This window comes from Magnolia sinica, chromosome 9 (genome assembly GCF_029962835.1).
Source record: "Magnolia sinica isolate HGM2019 chromosome 9, MsV1, whole genome shotgun sequence".
Lineage (NCBI taxonomy): Eukaryota > Viridiplantae > Streptophyta > Magnoliopsida > Magnoliales > Magnoliaceae > Magnolia > Magnolia sinica.
Window position 1 is genome coordinate 4,941,128 of NC_080581.1, and position 22,317 is coordinate 4,963,444.

Consider the following 22,317-nt stretch of genomic DNA (forward strand, 5'->3'; position numbering starts at 1 on the left):
TAGTGGGCCTAAATGTTTTCCAAAGCAATAAAACACAACTCCAAAATCTTCTCATCCAAACAGCCATAAAGTTAGCAATCAGATTCACATGTATAACCCATATGTTCAAAGAAAAAAGGAAAAAAATAAAAACAAAAAAATCAATCAACTATTTAAAACCGGAACTGGACCCTGAGCCATTTTTTAGTCAGTGTTCTGTTCAAAGCAGTCCAACTGCTGGTTCAACCTGCTATGTTCATGTGCATACGAATATGTACGTCATGAAGCACCCCCCGGTGGAGTGTAAGGGTGTTGTCTCCTAATAGGAGGTTACAGGTTCAACCCTACTTAATGAAGCCTGTATCGGCAACAAAAGGGGTGTGTGTGTGTGTGTGTGTGTGTGTGTGTGTGTTTTGGAGGGGGGGGGACACATTCCTGATTTGGGGAGGATATATGGTTCAGATAGCTATTCCCAGGAAGGAAGCCTATTTAGAAAGGAGATTCTTCATCATAATGGGGATGGGTCTGATTTTGGGAGAATGTTTGATGCAGAAATAGACCTCTTACCCTTGTCTTTCAAATGTTTGCTCAGGTGACATGGGAGAAAGAGGTTTTGGTATCTCAATGTTTTACCATTGCAGTGAATCAAGTGTGTAGTTACCCCTACTCTGCAAGAATTTGAGGCTAAGACGACATCAAAGATTTTGTTACCCTTATGGACCAGTAGCAGTGCTGGAGTCCTTTGCTTTGCCCAAAGAGAGGAGCTGAGAACCGGGGGATGAGCTGGCTACTTTTGTATGATCATATTAGGGGTCCTCCAAGGGTGATTGCAGTCAGTTGGCTGGTAGGGAAGGCTAAGGTGTGTACAATCGATCATTTGAGAAACTGCCAAATTATCATTCCAAATGTTTGCATTTACACCTTCAAGGTGCATAGTCGGCAGATCATCTATCCATTTATGCAAATTGTATGAAGGCCAAAGCCAAGAAAAGCAAGTACAAAATACGAGGGCAAGCATAACACAAAAGTGAGGAGAACATGATGACTAAGTGATGAGGACATCATACCCTTCAAAGTTTATCAAAGACGAAGGCGGCCAAAGAATACATCTTTATGACTCGATGATGGTTCGTGGCACAACCAATGAGGATTTTGAAGACCTTACACCTGTCCCTGGATTAATTGAAGGCCCCACATTAGGACACGTGTAAGATGAGTTTGTTTTTGTTTTTTTTGTTATAGGGGTAGTTTAGTCATTTTTTTATCCGAATCTTATAAATAGGGTGTTTTCTACCCTAAACCGGGATGATGATTTTTTATGAAAGCTTGGTGCCTCCTTCTCCTTTCTCTCTGTGATAATTTCTTCTCTTCCCATAATCTCTTCTCTTTTTCTAAATTCTGTTTTTAACCCTTCAACTCTCTTCTTCTCTTTCTATGCCTAGTATTATTTGATTGCTACTGTTTGTAATTAGATTCTTTGAAGTTCCTTTACCCTGAAAATCTGATAATTGATCACAACCCTCTCTCAGATTTTCCAGTCATCCCTATTCCAGAAATCATTTGATTTCTGGACTAGAGAAGCTGCATTAACTATTGGATTGAAACCATGCAAGATCGGGAGGTCCCATCCCTCGCCGGATCCAATCATTCCACGCATGATTTGAATACAATACTGCATGATTGTGATGGTGGTCTTCAACCATTACATGTTTCCTTTGTTATTATCTTTACTATGATGTGGAATGTTGAATATTTCAATTGATTTGCTTAGTTTATTTCGTTGGATAATTTCTATGCTCACACATGCATTCTAGTTTAGTCCTGCATCAAATTTGATATCAGAGATTTAGATTTTGCATGGTTTTTGTTAGATCGAGTTATCTGAACTTAGGATCATCTGTTTTCTCATCTAAGATTGTCTAAATAATTCCAGATCTACATCCCACAGAAATTGTGAACTTGATTTTTTAGATTCACAATCTTGTGAGAAATAAATCTGAATTTCCAAATTTATGTTTTTATTCTAGTTAAATTTGAAAATTTGCAGCATTCATACATCATATATAAATAGGATCATACATCCATATTGAGGTCTTTTCAAAACTTAGAGTCAAGTTTGGGAAAATCGAGTTCAAGTTTTTGGTGTATGCCCACTAGAAGAGGTAAGGGTTTTGGCCGACACCCCATCATGAGCAACGAGCAATTAACCGATCACCTCGCTCAATTATTCCAAAAGATAACTACCATAGAGACATCCAACAAAAATATCGAGCGAAAACTGACCGCCACCTAATGCAGGGGCATTTCCACACCGAGCTCGAGTGGGGTCTGTCAAAGGAAATATCAATCTACACAGCAGATTTACAGCTTTACAGATTTACAGATTTACAGATTTACAGCTTTGCAGATTTACAGATTTACAGCAGATTTACAGCTAATATCTACAGCAGATTTACAGCTAATAGCAGATTTACAGCTAATATCTACAGCTTTGACTGATATGACAGTTATACAGATTTATTCCTTCCTTAATTAGGATATATTAGCTGTACAGTATATTTAGATAGATGTATATATGGTAGGGGCTGAAGATCAGCTTGTATTTCTTCCCTAAATAGCTTGTAATCTACCTATATAATGGGCAATTGTCAATAAAGAAGGGCAGACTTTTTCAAAAGGACTCTAAACTGTCATGGTATCAGAGCTATAGCTCTAAATTTCCATTTGTCTCGTGCTCTCAAGTTTCTTAGTCTCGGTTATTCTTGTTCTAGTTCTGTTGACCTCATGTCTTCCGATAAGTCTGATGTTTCTTTGATTCGTTTCAATGGCAAGAACTACTCTGCTTGGGCGTTTCATTTCAGGATTTTCGTCAAAGGTAAGGAGCCGTGGGGACATGTTGATGGCAGTAACCTAGCTCCTGACAAAGACAAAGACAAAGACCGACACGCCAAGTGGGAAGTCAAGGACGCACAAGTTATGGCATGGATTTTGGGATCCGTTGAACCCAACATCATCTTGAACCTTCGATCTTCTCAGACTGCAGCTCAGATGTGGACATACCTGAAGAAGGTCTACAGTCAACAAAACACTGCTCGTCGTTTCCAGTTTGAACATGAATTGGCCACTCTCCAACAGGATAGTCTTTCTATCTCTGATTTTTACTCTAGATTCACTAATCTTTGGGCTGAATACACTGATATAGTTTATGCTGACTTACCATCCGAAGGTCTTAGTTCTGTTCAATCTGTCCATGAAACTACTCAGAGGGATCAATTTCTAATGAAACTAAGGTCTGAATTTGAAGGCACCAGATCCAATCTTATGAACCGAGAATCTGTCCCCTCCTTGGATACATGCCTAAATGATCTTCTTCGCGAGGAACAGCGCCTTCTCACTCAAACCACCATGGAACAACGACGATCTACATCTGTTCCTGTAGCCTATGCAGCACAAGGTAGGCCACGAAGCAGGGATATGAGCACTGTTCAGTGCTTTTGTTGCAAGGGATTTGGTCATTATGCTGCAAACTGTCCCCGGAAATTCTGCAACTATTGCAAAAAGGATGGCCATATCATCAAGGAATGCCCAACTCGACCCCCCAAGAAATGGGAGACAGCATATACTGTCTCAGTTGGCTCTTCTAGTGCGGGTAGTTTGGTGAATACAACACAAAGTGCTCCTGCTCCTGCTCCCGTTTCAGTCCAACCCGTGACCCCTGACATGATTCAACAAATGATCATTTCTGCATTTTCAGCTTTAGGACTCTCAGGTAAACCCTTCACTACATCATCTCCTTGGTACTTTGATTCCGGGGCTTCCCATCATATGACAAACAATGCTGCTTCTCTTACCAATGTAAACAAATATTTTGGAAATCTCAAAATTCATACTGCTGATGGCAATCATTTACCTATCACGGCCACTGGTGATGTTTCCTCCTCTCTCACTGATGTCTTCGTATCTCCCGGTCTTACCACCAATCTTGTGTCTGTCGGTCAGTTAGTTGATAATGATTGTAAAGTAGAGTTTTCTAAATCTGGTTGTGTTGTGCAGGATCAACAGTCAGGGCGGATGATCGCGAGGGGGCCTAAAGTGGGACGTCTTTTTCCTCTTCAATTTCCTTTGTCTTCTTTTTCTTTGCCTTTTGTCGCTTGTAATTCTACTCATGTTGATTACCGAGCGTGGCATAAACGTCTCGGACATCCAAACTCTAATGTACTTCATGCTTTATTGAAATCTGGTTTTCTTGGGAACAATGAAACACCATCTCTTAGTGTTGTTCAGTTTGATTGCAATTCTTGCAGACTTGGCAAAAGTAAAACTCTACCCTTTCCTTTTCACACACCGCATGTTGTCAAACCTTTCGATCTGATACATAGTGATGTGTGGGGTATGGTACCAGTCACTTCGCATGCTAATTACAAATACTTTGTCACTTTTATTGACGACTATAGTCGTTTCACATGGATTTATTTCCTTCATTCCAAAGACGAAGTATTTTCTGTTTTTAAGATTTTTCATGCATATATTCAGACACAATTTTCGGCCCATGTCAAAATCCTTCGTTCTGACAATGGGGGTGAGTATATGTCTCAATTGATTCAGGACTTCTTACAGAATCATGGCATCATCTCTCAACGGTCTTGCCCTTCGACACCTCAACAAAATGGAGTGGTTGAAAGGAAGAACCGTCACCTTCTTGATGTGGTTCGCACTCTTCTGTTAGAATCTTCCACGCCCTCTCGATTTTGGTGTGAAGCTCTTTCCACTGCTGTCCATCTCATTAACAGATTGCCTTCTCCCACATTGAACCATGACTCACCTTTCACCAGGTTATTTGGTCACCCTCCAACTTATTCTAACCTTCGTACCTTTGGTTGTGTCTGTTATGGTCATCTTCCTGCACATGAACGCACAAAACTTACGGCTCAGTCAATTAAATGTGCTTTTCTAGGATATTCAGTACAGCAGAAAGGTTTTCTTTGCTATGATCCAAATCAGTGTCGCATTCGAGTTTCTAGAAATGTGATTTTTTTCGAAAATCAATATTTCTTTTCTACCCATCAGGATCATGTTTCTCCTTCATTTTCTGTTTTGCCTATGTTTCCTAACTCTCTTGCAGATCCAGTCCCTTCTAAACCTCTCCTAGTGTATCGACGACGCTCCACCGCCACTTCCCACCAACCTTCAGCACCTCCTGAGCCCCCTCAAGCTTCTTCCCCGACTGCTGCTCCTGTTTCAACACCTGCACCTCCCTCTCTCCGACTCAGTACTCGGGTTCGTAGACCCCCAGATAGGTTTGGTTTCTCTTCTCCTTCATCCTTCACAGCCACTTTGTCGTCTATTTCTCTTCCTTCATCTTATAAACAGGCAATGGAGCATGAGTGTTGGCGAAAAGCAATTGAAACCGAACTTCTTGCACTTGAAGAAAACCAAACATGGGATGTTGTTCCATGTCCCTCCTCCGTGAAACCCCTTGGCAGTAAGTTCGTGTTTTCTATCAAGCTTAATTCCGATGGGTCCATAGATCGTTACAAAGCTCGGTTAGTGGCACTTGGCAACAAACAAGAATATGGTCTCGACTATGATGAGACCTTTGCACCGGTCGCCAAAATGACCACTGTCCGAACTATACTCGCTCTTGCTGCATCCCAATCCTGGCCCTTACATCAAATGGATGTTAAGAACGCATTTCTCCACGGTGATCTCAAGGAAGACGTTTACTTGAAACTTCCCTCTGGTATGCCCACTTCCTCACCTACTGATGTTCGCAAACTGAAACGTTCTTTGTATGGTTTGAAGCAGGCACCAAGAGTATGGTTTGAGAAGTTTCGATCCACTTTGCTTAGTTTTTCTTTCACTCAAAGTCAGTATAACTCCTCTCCTTTTCTACAAAGGACATCCACAGTATCGTCGTCCTCCTTGTTTATGTGGACGATATCGTCATCACTGGCTCTGACTTGGAGGCAATCTCTGCAGTTCAGACTTTGTTGAATTCTACATTTCACATGAAAGATCTTGGCCAACTCACCTATTTCTTGGGTTTAGAGGTGCATCATCAGCCGCACGGTCTCCTCTTGCATCAGCACAAGTATAGTCAAGATCTGGTTCAGCTAGCCGGTCTCACCAACGCTACTTCGGTTGACACCCCCATGGAACTTAATGTGAAATATCGACGTGACGAAGGGGAGCTTCTTGAGGATCCTACTACCTATCGGAAGTTGGTTGGTAGTCTTATCTATCTAACCATTACCCGACCAGACATCTCTTATGTTGTTCATACCGTCAGCAAATTCATGCAAGCACCGAGGCATCTCCATCTATTTGCAATCCGCCGCATAATTCGCTACATTCTTGGGACACCTACTCGTGGCTTATTCTTCCCTTCCGGTTCTTCACTTCAGCTACAAGCCTATAGTGACGCCGACTGGGCTGGCTGCCCAGACACCAGGAAATCTACTACCGGCTGGTGTATGTTTCTTGGTGATGCCCTTATCTCTTGGAAATGCAAGAAGCAGGACCACGTCTCCAAATCATCTACTGAGGCCGAGTACCGAGCCATGTCTGCAGCATGCTCCGAGATCATTTGGCTGCGTGGTCTCCTCACAGAGCTCAGTTTCATTCCCGTACATCCTACTCCACTCCATGCTAACAACACTAGTGCCATCCAAATTGCCGCAAACCCAGTCTATCACGAACGCACCAAGCACATCGAGGTTGACCGTCACTCAATCAAGGAAGCCTATGATCATCAAGTCATCACTCTTCCACATATCTCCACAACTTTGCAGATCGCCGATATCTTCACAAAATCCATGCCACGTCAGCGCCATCATTTTCTCGTTAGCAAATTGATGCTTGTCGATTTACCAGCATCAATTTGAGGGGGGATGTCAAAGGAAATATCAATCTACACAGCAGATTTACAGCTTTACAGATTTACAGATTTACAGCTTTACAGATTTACAGATTTACAGCAGATTTACAGCTAATATCTACAGCAGATTTACAGCTAATAGCAGATTTACAGCTAATATCTACAGCTTTGACTGATATGACAGTTATACAGATTTATTCCTTCCTTAATTAGGATATATTAGCTGTACAGTATATTTAGATAGATGTATATATGGTAGGGGCTGAAGATCAGCTTGTATTTCTTCCCTAAATAGCTTGTAATCTACCTATATAATGGGCAATTGTCAATAAAGAAAGGCAGACTTTTTCAAAAGGACTCTAAACTGTCAGGGTCGCCTGTAGGATGCAGAGGCACACTCGAGGTGGGTGACCCATGTGATTTGGGGCCCACGGGGGAGGTCTCGTGTTCGAGACTCCTCACTGGGGGTGATTAATGTGCATTTCACACCAAGCTCGAGTGGGGTAGCCTGTGGGATGCGGGGACACACTCGGGATAGGCGGCCTATGTGGTTCGAGGCCCACGAAGGGGGTTCGGCCAAGGTCCTAACCCATGAGATGTGGGGCCTGGGCTATGAGATAAAGGGATTAATTCGCCATACTCTAACAATTCAAGCTTTTAGAGCAAGTGGTTAATTGTCCTGCATCAAATTGGTATCAGAGCGGGAGGTCTCATGTTCGAGACCCCTCACCGGGGGTAATTAATCCGGGGGCATTTTTACACCGGGCTCGAGTAGGGTCGCCTGTTGGATGCAGGGGCACACTCGAGGTGGGTGACCCGTGTGATTTGGGGCTCATGGGAGAGATCTCGTGTTCGAGACTCCTCACCAGGGGTGATTAATGCGCATTTCACACCGGGCTTGAGTGGGGTAGCCCATGGGATGCGGGGACACGCTCGAGGTAGGCGGCCTATGTGATTTGGGGCCCACGAAGGGGGTTCGGCCGAGATCCTAACCCATGAGATGTGGGGCCTAGGCTATGAGATAAAGGGATTAATTCGCCATACTCTAACAGTTCGAGCTTTTAGAGCAAGTGGTTAATTGTCCTGCATCACCACTGAAGCTAGACTTGAGCGATTAGAGGCATCCTAAAAGGAGAACCCTATTATTGGGGGAGATATACAGTCACAGGTAGGTGGTGTTGGTGGGGAGTCAGCCCTCAGACAAACCCCCACCAATGGCGGGCATGTGGGTAAAGAACGAGCATATCAGGACCGCTTTGATCCTAACGAGAGGGAAATGAAGAATGTCAGGATTAATGCACCGAGCTTGATGGTCGCTTTGACCCCAAGGCATTCCTTGATTGGTTAGCTGACATGGACCACTATTTTGAGTGGCATGAAATATCAGAGAACCGACAAGTGCAGTTTACCAAAATGAAGCTTGTGAGGCAAGTGAAGATGTATTGGACCAATACAGAGCATAGGATTGAACGGGTGGGAGGAGCTCCCATTACCCAATGGAGTGATATGAAAGCTATGCTAAGAGAGAAGTACATCCCTCTCTCCTATCGCCGGAAGCTCCTGGAACAATGGCAATCTTTACGCCAAGGATCCATGCCTGTCACAGAATACATCGCAAAATTTGAGGAATTCATTTTTTTTTAAAGTCACATATTATAATAGAAAACGAAAGGGAGTACAAAAACAGTAGACTGCACCGCCGAGGGAGCTACACAGACTACTATGAGCCTAGAAACAGCAAATTACAATCCTTTAAAATTAGAACATTAACTGCCCATTCAGCAACTAGAAATCTAGTTTTGGAAGTGAGAAAATCTGCTGATTTGGAAATCCCGCTAAAAAAACACCTGCCATTTCTTTCTTCCCAAACAGTCCACCAAACAGCGAGAAGCGACATTCTCCAAAGAGACAACTTGTTTCTTCTCGAAATAGATGCCATGCCAAGCCTTTAAAAAACTACCCGCTGAAGAAGGGGCTGCCCAATTCATATCAAACTGAGAGAGGATGTCCTTCCAGATATGGCTAATAAAGGGGCAATGAATGAATAAATGATTCACCGTTTCCTCATTTGACATACAGCAAAGACAGCCATTAGGGAGAATCATCCCTCTTTTTCTCAAGTTGTCAATTGTGAGGACTCTATTCTTGCCCACTAACCAAGTGAACCCAACTATCTTAGGAGGAGCTTTGTACTTCCAGATCTTGTTGGTGAAGGGCTCTTTTTCCTTATCCACTCCTTTGTCAAGACACCTGTAAAACGATTTAACCAAGAACTTTCCTGATTTGTGTTTTTTCCAAATTAATTTGTCTTCGCATTCCGCATTTATCTTGACCTTCTGAATATAATTTAACAGCGTCACATACTCTTCAACCTCATTGTCGCGAAGATTCCTTTTGCATTCCACATTCCAAACTACCACGCCCCCAATAACAGAAAAACTATCAGCAACTGTAGTGTCCTGATTTGCCACTATACGGAATGCACAGGAACTTTACTTTTAACAGTCCATCCCCTACCCATGAATCTGACCAGAAGGTGGTCCTGTCTCCTCTCCCTATCGAGAAACCGATTTGCTTCAAAACTTCCTTCTTAGTTGATAGGACCCCTTACCACACGGCTGAAGATCTGAAGATAGATGAAGATTTAGTCCACCAGCCCCCCAACGAACAACCATACTTACTCTTTATTAATGAATTCCACAAGTAACCATCCTCAGAACCCAATCTCCAAATCCACTTTCCTAGGAGAGCCCTATTCATAGTTTTAATATCTTTTATTCCTGCCCCTCCATCTTCAATATGCCTACACACTTCTTTCCAATTCAAGAGATGAAACTTCTTTTTTTCTTCTTTGCCATGCCATAAGAAATTTCTTCTAAGCTTTTCCAATTTTTGAAAGATCACACCCAGGCACAAGAACAAGGACATAAAGTATAGGGGGAGGTTTGAGAGGGCTGCCTTAATAAGAGTGATTCTTCCGCCTAAAGAGAGGTATCTGCATTTCCATCTAGAAAGGTATGAGTCAAATCTGGATATTACCTTTTCCCACATGAGAAGCAGAGGTTTACCATAACAGAGTGGAAGGCCCACAAATGTGGTCGGGAGGGAACCCATAGCACAATCAAAAGAATCTGTAAATTTCAGGACCTCTTCTTCTTCCATATTTATGCCAAACATCTCTGATTTAGCCATATTTACTTTGAGACCCGAAACCACCTCAAAACAACAGATAATCGTACGAAGATTGAGAACTTTTTCTTCCTCTGCTTTGCTAAATAGGAGAATATCGTCAGTAAACTATACATGCGAAATGGGCTTGGTCATGCCTTCAATCTTGATGCCGCCAATAATATCTTGATCTTGACCATTCTCCAACATTTTTGAGAGCGCTTCCACCACTATCAAGAACAGGAAAGGGGACAACGGGTCCCCCTGTCTCAGGCCCCTTGAGCTTTTAAAGAATCCTTTAGGGGAGCCATTTATGAGAATAGAGAAAAAGGCCGAACCAACGCATTCCCTCATCCATCTCCTCCACCTATCACCAAATCCCATCCGCTGAAGCATGTACTGTAAGAAACCCCAATCAACATGGTCGTAAGCCTTTTCGATGTCCACTTTACATGGGATACCCTTACGCTTGGACCTATGACTTGAGTCCACACATTCTAAAGCAATTAGAGCACTATCAATAATCTGCCTTCCCAGGAAGAATGCACTTTGGTTATCCGAAATAATCTTCCCTAGCACCCCTTTCAATCTCGAAGCTAGAACTTTTGCCAAAATTTTGTATGGGCTGCCAATTAGGTTGATAGGCCTAAAGTCTTTCAACGATTCTGCTCCTGAAGACTTTGGGATAAGAGTAATAAAGGAAGCACCTGACTCTTTCGACATCCAACTTCTAACCGAAAATTCTAGCATATATTCCATGTAGTCTCCCTTTAGGATTTCCCAAAATAATTGGAAAAACGCTATCGGAAACCCATCTGGCCCGGGAGCCTTATCACCTCCAAGATCATCAATAGCCCCCTTCACTTCTTCTATTAAAAAAGGAGATTCCAGCCCTCTTGCATCTTCCTCGGAAATTATGTCAAACTGTAACAAATCTAAGCGCGGTCTCTTCTAGTTTTAACCCCTAAGAAGGTCGCTGAAATAACAGATTGCTTCTTCGGGTATGATTTGTTGATCGTCAATTCGCTGCCCATTCACCAACAAACAGCTGATTTTATTTCTTCTGGCCTTCGCACTTGCTATAGAGTAAAAGAAATGAGTACTTTTGTCACCTTCTTTGATCCACCTAACTCTTGATTTCTGTCTCCATGATGTTTCATCCTCCAAAACTCTAGCTGAATACTTTTGAATAAGCTGCATTTTTTTATTAGACATCTCTACTGTCATTTGGTTGATTTCCCCTTCCTTATCCAATGCTAGAATGTCAGATAACATCTCATCTGTCTCTGTTTCCCTTTTTTGAAGCACGGTGTTCTTCACTTTAGCAATTTCAACTTTCGAGAAAGTCTGTACCCTGCGAAGCCTTCCACTTTAATATCACTCCACCACTCTATTATAAGTTGTTAGAAACCCTCTATTTTTAGCCAAGCCATGTCAAATCTGAAGGGCTTTGGCCCCCAATTCGTGTCCTCAACAGAGAGAATGATCGGGCTATGATCTGAGGTGGGCCTGGGAAGAACTGATTGCGCTACCTACGGGAACGCATCTGTCCATTCATTCGATACGAGAAAACGATCAAGTCTAGACATGGTTGGGATCACTCACTCATTTGACCATGTGAACTTGGCACCAAGCAGGGGCAAATCTACTAGTTCCTAATCTTCAATCCAGCTAGAAAAAGCTGACATGCCTGAGGAGGTTTTTCTGCCGATGGATTTCTCTAAATAACGAACTATGTTAAAGTCTCCCCCTATGCACCAGGGACCTGTAAATTTTTTCCTGCTTTCAGACAATTCCTCCCAAAAATCCGATCTCTTGCCTTCTTCGTTTGGGCCGTAGACCGACGAGATTAAACATGAGAAATCAGAAGTAGGATCCTTCAAAATAACCGATATTGAATACACTCCTTTGCAAGAGTCCAATAGAGTCCATTCCGAAGACTTCCAGGCGACCAAAATTCCTCCTGCACTACAAACAACATCCAGCTTCTCCCATTTAACATCTGAAGCTTTCCATAAAGACCCTATCAATTTGTCGTTGATCTTCTACACCTTTGTTTCCTGGAGACAGATAATGTCCGCTTTACATCTACCGCAAACATCCTTAATTATTCTTCTCTTTTTCTTGGACCCCACTCCTCTCACATTCCAAGACAAGATCTTCATATGGAAACCACACTTCCCTGATCTCCCTTTAGCCCGATTAACTCAGAGGTCCCTCCTGACCTTTTCATGTGAGACCTGTGTTTGTGCATTTTCTTTCTCCTGTATTCTTTACTGTTCTTTGACGAAGGAGAAGAATTTGCCATAAAAGGTCTACCTCGGCTCTCGACACAATGGAATAACGCGTTGAAATCTTCAGGATGATCTCCAAATAACAACCCAATCGATCTTCCCACGTGACTCATGGCATCTCTGATCCATTTCTTCTTCTGGATAACTCCTATAATTTTTGCTCTCAGTTCCTCGGCCTCTACATTCTCCCCCTGTTGATTTCTCATCCTAACCTGTAGAGGTTCTGCTGTGATAATCGAATTGCCCATGTCTTCTCGGAACAAGCCTGATAAGTCTTTAACCGAGTCTAAGTCTCAGCAGAAGGATGAACGAGGAGACAGACTATCAGGAGATTCTGCACAATCTGAATACCACGGGAGGAGATCTGTATCTAGCGCAAAGAAGGCTTCTTCATCATCAGAGGGGACTGAGACCTCGACAAATGTTTTTGCGCCAACTGCAACCATCGGACTATGGAAGTTTTCTGCACGCTCAGTCGAGCTGCTATTTTCTGCATGTGTGAAGGGGATAGAAGCCATCGTGCGTCGCATGATCTTATTTCCTTGGATCATCTACTGCCTATAGAAGATCGGGTACAAATCTGGAGGGGTGATCGAGTTTGAGACACTTACAGAATCTATATCTTGCATCGGATCTGGATCTCGTTTCGGATCTGAGGTTCGGTCCAAGTCTAAGACGAGCATCGGGTCTGAAAAAAGCATCGGGTCTGCAAGAGCTACCTCCTCTGGGTCTGGAATGTGCTCCAGAAGCCTCGTTGGTTCTGGAGGACTCGACGGGTCTGACTGGATCCTCGGAATCGGATCTGTATGAGTGACCCGATAAGTGTTGCTATTAATAGGCGAGTGGCCACCTGTCTGCAGAGGTTGCGTATGGAATACGCCTTTTGCATTTTGATTTCGAGAACTTTCTCCCTTCCTCCACGTGGACGGCGTAGATATAGACTGCGGGGCTCGAGAGAGAAGTGTGATTTCGTTGAAGGATCTCAAGCCACGTGTAAATCCACTATTGCGGTAGCGTGCTGTATCATTCTGAGTAGACTCCTAGCATACGTCTCTATCTGCGTATGGTGCTCCTGCGCCATATGGAAATGGAACTCCTTCCCTCCCTGTTATAGTTGCATTAGCAACCTCAGGAACTCCGATTTCTCTAACCCTCCACAGATCTCCCCATCGGGGAGTGATAGAATCAGCACTCTTCTTTTACACGGGTAGATATAGAATTTTATCCTCTACGAGGACCTGAATGTGGGCCGGGATCTCATCTCCTTTTCTTCTTCTCACTCTCACCCTAACCACCCCCATTTCGTCACCAAGCTTTGTTTTGGGGTCCAATTCTATAAACGTCCCTAGACATGAAGTTGCCGATAGGAAGAACTCTTCATACCAGAGCTCCAGGGGGATTGACCAGATAAGCATCTAAGGTTCTTCCATTCCGAACATTGAGAACTCGGTCCAATTGATTATTCTCTTGATCGGACCTTCTCTGTGTAACGTTCCCGCTATGATCAGCATTTCAGGATTGATATCTGGACTGGTTTTGATCCAAAGCTCGTTATAGCCGATTGGCTTAATTGTATACTGATAACTCGTTATCCTGCAACAGTCATCTATCCATTCCTTCACTTGGTTAATCGAAGCACCATCTTTTGTAATCACTACCACCGATCCCTGTAGATCCCTCGCGTGCTTGTCAAAGGAATCCTTTTTAATGTGCACCAGAACTTCCTTCCATTCCTTTACCTCTTTTACTCCTTTCATTAAGTCTTCCTTGATCCCAATCCAAACTGGAGGTTGTGGAAGTTTGTCTCCCTTTTTTTGAAGGAGCGCTTCCTTATAGGAATGAGAGTCACCAGTTCGAGGTCGAGGTATATTGTACTAATGGACCGCCTCTCTTGGAATGGAGCTTTTACTTTTGGCTTGTACTCCTCTGGTGTTAAGCTTTGAATCCGGACCGAATCTCGCCCTCTGCACAAGAAGTTTTACTCCACCGAAGCTTTCCCCGTGTAGCATATGTACTGCTCTCGATAGTTCTTCTTGAGAACTCATCCTGACGAGTGCGAAACCCCTCTGCTTTCCAGTATTTTTCTCTTTTGGAATCACAACATCCATTACTGCCCCAGCTCTACCAAACACCCTTGAGAAATTAACCGGTGCCCATCCTTCTAGGAAACCCTTTACGAAAAGGGTCAGGAATAGAGATCTATTCCGAGTATTGCTATCATATTTTTCTGACACCTTCTTCCTCGATTTAGTTTGTTGCCATCCAGCTTCTCGATCTTGCTGGTCTTTCGTCATGCCATCCATCTCTTCGTCTTGCAGGTCTTTCGTCATGCCATCCATCTCTTCGTCTTGCAGGTCTTTCGTCATGCCATCCATCTCAAAACTCATCCTTGCTGGTCTTTCGTCATGCCATCCAGAAACTCCACTGATGCCAGTCACTTTAGCTTCAGCAGAAATTTGAGGAATTCATGATGCGAGTGGTGCAGGAATTAGAGCAGTATCTGAAGACTCATGTCATAAGACGGTTCAATTCCCGAGACTCTAATGTTATGACTAGTTCTTAGGGAACTACACCCAACATTGGTAATCAACCCAGGGTGTAGGCGAATGTTCCACCTAGGCCTAAGGATGACAAGGGAAAGGGCGTCCTTGGTGCTAGTCCAGGTGGAGGACAGAATGTGTGATGCTACGAATGTGAGTATTGGCCATTTTGCAAATCAGTGTCCCACAAAGAGCAAAAGAAAAGCCTTAGTCATAGGCGATTCCCAGGATAGCGAGTATGATCAGAGCAACTCTGAAGTTGAAGAATATCAGGTCGTAAGATCATTGGTGATGAGGATGAGGTGGGTGATGATGCCACACTAGCAGTTGTCAAGTGTGTGCTAGCCCAGACTAGAAGTAGTGTTGACTGGTGTTGCAACACTATCTTCAACACAATCGCCAAGTGTGGCGAGAAAATTTGTAAGGTGATAGTGGACAATGGGAGTTGCCAGAATGTAATTTCCACTAGCACCTTAAGCCCTCTAAAGTTAGAAGCCACCCATCATCCTGACTTGTATAAAGTCTCATGGGTAGATAAGACTTCCCTTCCTGTCACCCATCAATGTCTTGTACCCATCGAGTTCGGGTCTTATAAGGAGTCCCTATGGTGTGATGTGTTGCCCATGGATGTAGGTCACATCATCCTGGGCAGACGGTGGCTATTCAATAATGACATCACGATATACGACTGTTCTAATGCGTGTACCTTCATGCATAACGACAAGAATATCAAAATTAATCATATGCCACCACAAAACACTGCAAAGAAGAAATGTGAAAAAGCTAGTGAGCCTAAAGAAGTGAGGAAAGCCACACCCAAGTCTCTCCACATCATCACAGCTAAAGAGTTTGAAAGAGAGGCTGAGGAGTATTCAACGGTGTATGCCTTAGTGGCTAGAGAGGCTACACCAGAGGTACCAGTGGGGTTACCCTACGAGGTAGCCTCAATCTTAGAGGAGTACAGAGATGTATTCCCTAAGGATTTGCCAGATAAGTTATCACTCATGAGGGACATCCAGCATGCCATTGATCTTGTCCCTGGGTCGACTCTACCAAACCTTCCTCACTATAGGATGAACCCTACAAAGCATGCAGAGATAAAGAAGCAGGTAGATGAACTCCTGCAAAAGGGTTTCATCCAAGAGAGCATAAGCCCGTGTGTCGTACCCGCTTTACTGACACCTAAGAAAAACGACAGTTGGCACATGTGTGTGGACAGTAGAGTCATCAACAAAATCACGATCAAGTATAGGTTTCTCATACCTAAGCTTGATGACATGTTAGACATGATGGCTATGTCCACCATTTTCTCTAAAATAGATCTCAATAGTGGATATAACCAAATCCGTATACACCCCGGTGGTGAATGGAAGACAGCCTTCAAGACGAATGATGGGCTATATGAGTGGTCGGTCATGTCTTTTGGCTTGACTAAAGCACCCAGCACTTTCATGCGGGTGATGACCCAAGTCTTGAGACCGTTCATGGGGAAATTCTTAGTGGTGTACTTCGACGATATCCTGATCAATAGCACCACTAGAGAATCACAACTTAAACATTTAAAGTTGGTCTGTAGCATCATTAGGGCGAAGAAATTATACGTTAACCTTAAGAAGTGTTTATTCATGTCCAATCAGGTTGTGTTCTTAGGGTTTATAGTGTCAGCAGCAAGGTATCCCGTATCGGTATCGATTGGCATAACGGTGCCCTCCAAAACCGATACGGATAAGGGGCGTAACGGCCCGTAACGGCGTAAATTTTTTTTTTTGCCAAAAAAATATGAAAAAATATGGATTAAATTCGGAATATTCTAAGCATTCCAAATATGCATTCATTTATAAATTGGAACATGTTTATGGTGGTGTAACGGTCCACTCTTTGGTGAAAAGTTGTGTCAGATTGTCTGATTAATTTTTGAACCACGTAACCTGAATTTGACTACAAAATTCATGTATTTAATTTTCTAAATATCTAATTTATATACTTAACAATTTAATATCTTTCTCCCAATAGTTCTTTTTAAAAATGAAATTAAATTCAGGTAAATGGCGTTACCAATTTCAGGCTAACTTGGAGGACCAATCTATGCCCCAAATTAGCCTCAAATTCATGCAATTTATTGCCATTATCCCACTTATGTATTGGTGGACATTTATTGGATAGTGAATCATGAAAAAAATCAAAAGGCCCTATTTTAAAAAATAAAAGTCCACAAAATAACAATTAAAACTATTCAAATAATTTGATTTTAGCATTGTGAGTTAGCAATTGCAGTTCATAATTTAATTGGTAAATTTTAAGTTAATATGTCTTGTGTACAATTTTTTAAGGGCCCGAATTAGGCGGAACTCGGATTGTGAAGTGTAGCACACGTGTCAAAGTTTTTTGGGCCCCACCCGTGATGAATGTGTTATATCTAAACCGTCCATTCATTTGACAAGATCATCTTAAGGCTTGACACGAAAAATAATACAGATCTAATTATCAAGTGGACCACACTGCAAAAAGCAGTGGGGGATTGAACGTCTACCATTGAAACCTTTTTTGGGATTACAGAACTTTTGGATCAATATGAAATTTGTTTTTCCTCTTCATTCAGGTCTTTTTGACCTTATGAACGGATTGGATGGAAAATAAATGTTATGGTGGGCCTACGAATTGTTTAACAGTGAAAATCATCATCTCCGTTGCTATTTTTGGTGTGGTCCGGACGATCTTTGGATACGATTCATTTTTTGGGTTATGCTCTAAAATGATATTTAAAAATAAATGAACGGTGTAGATATAATAAATACATCACTGTGGAGCCCATATAACTTTGATCTCCTTTGAACCGTTCGTACAACTTGGAGCTCGAGGAGTGTCAGCGCTCGTCTTAGCGTGACACATACCTACAACAGCTAAGCTGGTGTGTGGTACACCTGCAAAAAAAAAAAAGGAGAGGGAGACCGAAAAGAAAAAAGAGGGAAAGAAGAAGAGAGAAAAGAAAAAAGAGGGAAAGAGGGAAAGAACAGAGAGAGAGAAGAAGAAGAAAACGAAGGCTGCAGCCGCAACTGTCTGAGAAGAGGAAGAAGAAGAAAGAGAAGAAGAAAGGTAAGTTTTTTCTTCTTTTTTTTTTTTCAAGGCCCGTAACTGCCGTTACAGGTCCGTAACGGCCGTTATGGCCCGTAACGGCCGTTACGGTTACAATATCGGCCCATCGCCTGTTACGCTCCCGTATTACGTAACAGGCCCCACTGTTACTGTTACGTATCGGCCGTTACGGCCGATACGTAACCAATTTGGGATACCTTGGTCAGCAGAAGGGATGCATGCAAACCCGGAGAAAGTCAAGGCCATAGTTGATTGGCCTAAACCGAAGAACATCCATGAGGTGCGAAGCTTCCATGTCTTAGCCACATTCTATCGTCGGTTCATTAGTAGTTTTAGCACGATTATGGCTCCCATTACAAATTGTATGAAGAAGGGAGAATTTGTGTAGTCGAAAGCCGCAGCTAAGGCTTTCAAAGAAATTAACGGCAAGATGGTCGAAGCTCCAGTCATGTGCCTTTCCGACTTTTCTAAAGTCTTTGAAGTTGAGTGTGATGCGTCTGGTGTTGGTATAGGTGGAGTCATGAGTTAAGAGGGCCTTCCTATTGCCTATTTCAGTGAGAAACTAAATGGGGCAAAACAATGATACTCTACTATGACAAGGAATTCTATGCGGTAGTGCAGTCTTTGACACATTGGCGTCACTACCTCCTACCGTAGGAATTTGTCTTATTCTCTGATCATGAGGCCTTACGTTATCTTCACTCCCAAAAGAAACTTAACCCAAGGCATGCTAAGTGGGTTACATTCCTTCAAGAGTATTCGTTTGTCTTGAAACACAAGGCCAGAGTAGAGAATAAACCAGTCGATTCCCTTAGCCGTAAAGTGGCGTTGCTCAATTCTGAGTGTAAGAGCTGTCGGCTTTGAGCAACTGAGAGACGAGTACCCCACATGCCCAGATTTTGGGGGTACCTATACATCTCTCAAGTGATCAGCAAAGTGTAGGGGATTTCGTATTGAGAGATGGATTCCTTTTTAAAGGAAATCGTTTATGTATTCCTCGTACGTCCCTCCGTGAATTCCTGGTCTGGGAGCTTCATTGGGGAGGGATAGCTGGCCACTTTGACCGTGATAAGACTATTGCCCTTGTAGAGGATCGTTTCTACTAGCCAAGTCTCAAGCGAGATGTCGCCAGAATTTTAGGGCAGTGTAGAACGTGTCAGATGGCAAAGCAACAAAAGAAAATTTCTAGATTATATACGCTATTACCTGTGCCACATGCTCCGTGGCAAGACATTAGCATGGATTTCGTACTTGGGCTTCCCAAGACGATTAAAAAGCATGATTCTATTTTTATTGTTGTGGATCACTTCTCTAAGATGGCGCATTTCATCCCATGTTCTAAAACTTCGGATGCGTCTAATATTGCTAAGGTCTTTTTTGATGGTGTGGTCCATCTCTATGGTTTACCTAAGACCATAGTGTCTGACCGTGATGTCAGATTTACCAGCTATTTTTGGAAGACACTATGGCACATGATAGGAACACAATTGCAGTTTTCTACTGCATACCACTCCCAAACTGAGGTAGCTAATCGCAGCCTTGGAAACCTCTTACGATGCTTAATGGGTGAACATCTGAAAACTTGCGATTTGATTCTACCTATAGCCGGGTTCCCCTACAACAGTTCAGTCAATAGATCTACAGGGTTAAGTCCATTTGAAATTGTTAGTGGGTACAAACCTAGGATATGCCCATAGACTTGTTACCCATGTCAGTTATCCAAAGATCTTCTGAGTCAGCCGATGCATTTGCACAACACATTCATGACTTGCATGCACATGTTCGACAGCGCATAAATGTGAGTAATGATGATTAGAAATGTTCAGCTCACCAACATCGTAGGTGGACAGAATTTAATGAAGGGGATTATGTAATGGTTAGGATCAGACCAGAGCGGTTTCTACAGGGTTCCGCTAAGAAATTACAAGCTCGCAGTAATGGACCATTCAAAGTATTGCGCAAAACAGACACAAAAACCAAAACCGCCTCTCTCTCTCTCTCTCTCTCTCTCTCTCTCTCTCTCTACAATTGGAGAATAGTAGCACCGGCCACCACAAGCAACCACAGGTCTTAGGGTTTTTTTCCAAAGCTCTGCATGGTTCACCCCCCTTTTTCGATTAGAAGAGAAAAAGAAGGAAAGGTACAGTGGCTCTACAATGGTAAAATAAATGATGCACACGCACTGATTGCAGGGTCCACTGTGCTTTGTTTAGGCCATCCAATCCATCTATATTCTTGGGAGCCAATTTTATGCCAATATCAAAATCTAGTGGGCCACACCAACAATCTGGATAGTTTTAATAGTGTGTGTACCTTTCGCAATTGGTCCATGTGATGTGGCCTAGCTAAGTATTGTAATGGCCTGAATTTTTCCATGTCAATCATCTTAATCACTTAAATCATCTAACATGATTAGTTGACATGTACAGTTCATGGTGGGCCCCACAAATAATCATAGTTTTTTAATGGTGAGCGTTCCTAGTCCAACTACTGCTTGTGGCATGACCCATCTGGTCCTTCAAATAGCTTTTTTTAAGAGTCCAATGAGTCCAATGTCTTGTCAGATCCATAATCTAATTGAATTAGAAAACATATATGGTCCACTATAGGCCCCACAAATAAGCATAATTTTTTTAATAGTCCCAGATCATCCACCCCAGCACCGTCTTGAAGTATATCGTTAATGGGTGAGGATAATTGGACAGACCTCAAGCACAATAGGCCAAAGTTTACCTCTCCTACCCTCCTTTTTACACCTAATTGCACCTGAATTTTTAGAATTAGCTCTCATTTCCTTCAAGTAGCTCCAACGCCAGGGAAGTCTATGCATGGTGGTGAAATGCGGGTATCAAAATGGCTCTACTAGTGACAATTCACTAGTCGGTACTCGGGATGTTGATGTTGTTAATTGTGGCATTGCCATCATCAAAGGTGGGTGGTGGTAATAACCAGTGTGGGAATAATCTCCTGGCCTATCCTAATTCTTGTTGCTGAAAAAGCCGGTCTTGTCTTGAATCTCGAGACCTGCAAAACCACCATAGAGATGAGAAAGAAAATCGTAGGGGGAGTAGGCCTATTTACCCTTCATTGTTTCTTTGTTTTTTTGTTTTTTTTACCTTAAGTTATTGCTTCACATTAGAGATATTTTGAATGTGGACCCACTTTTATGGTCCACTAAATGATTGGTTTAGCCTAAGAATCAGTTCAACTATTCATCTAGATGGGCTTAATAAAATGGCATATTTTTACCAACCTTTCTTATTTGTCAATTAGATTTTGGAACGATTCCCCACTCCAAGCTCTGCTTGATGTGAATATACAGCTTCTTACCTGTAAGTAACTGACTTACAGATTACCCAAACACAAAAACCAACTTACCTCTAAGTGACTTTCAGCTTAGGTCCAAACAGGATTACCTGTAAGTGACTTTCACCCGTAAGTGAGTTACCTCTAAGTCACTTACAACTTAAGTAACTTACAAGCATCCAAACAGGCCCTAATATGAATATCAGACTGATTTCATCACCTACAAGAGACCGACTCTCACCATTTCCATTGAAGCAATTTTAGTAACAAGACTCTTACGTGTGAGATTGTACACAGCAAATCAATAAAAAAGACAGAAATGGCCGCAACTTCAAACAAGCCTACTTCACCATCATCGTATAAATTTCTCAAACCTCAAGAAACTTGAAACACATACAATTCCAAACCCTAAAAATTTAAGGCAGCAGTTGCCTCATCCCCATTTAGCAAGTGCACAAGAAAGTTTCATGATTCTGCAATTTACACTTTTCTACTCTTATCAGGATTCGCAAGAACCATAAAATGTATTTCTTTAGTGTTGTGTCGAAAAGGAAGATCTCTTCCGTACCGAAACGAGTATCATTTCATGAATATCAGGAAATTTTACAATGAAATTGGAATCTCCAGAACCGAGAATTTCTAATCCCAAAGTAAGAGCCGAACGCAACCTAACAAAGGACAACGAGCGAAAAAAAAAACGATGGAAAGGAAGAGAAGAAGACTCACCAGAGGAGGAGCTGGAACTGCTGCGGCGGAAGACAGATGAGAGAAGCTTGCCGGCGCCTGAGGCGAAAAGGCCGAAGATCGAGCTGGAGGTAGGGGAAGGGGATCGAGGGCGGCGAGGGGGGCTCGGCCGGTGATAGGGAGAGGTTGCAGGCGCCCGCCTTCTACGAAGGATTTTTCCACCCCATCTGGGCTCGACCGTTCGGTTTGCCCTAGAAATGGAGGCCATGGCCAGAAGAGAGAGAGAGAGGGGATTTTGGAGAGAAGCAGAGAAAATGGCCTGGGTTTTCTTGCAGACTCTGGAAATTTTTTCAGGATCTTTCTTTAGTGAGTCATC

At 42.7% G+C, this 22,317-nt stretch overlaps 1 protein-coding gene across 3 annotated transcripts in view; it reads right to left on the minus strand.

The window, feature by feature from the left end:
* Positions 1-22,303, minus strand: part of LOC131256721 (uncharacterized) — a 30,491-nt gene extending 8,188 nt beyond the window's left edge. The window contains exon 1 of one of the 3 annotated variants that reach the window (XM_058257731.1): positions 21,984-22,303. In XM_058257731.1, the coding sequence (XP_058113714.1) occupies positions 21,984-22,209 (226 nt within the window). In that variant the 5' untranslated portion in view covers positions 22,210-22,303. The remainder of the gene's footprint in view (positions 1-21,983) is intronic. The other 2 variants (XM_058257732.1, XM_058257733.1) reach the window with 2 other exon arrangements.
* Between the last annotated feature and the right edge of the window lie 14 nt (positions 22,304-22,317).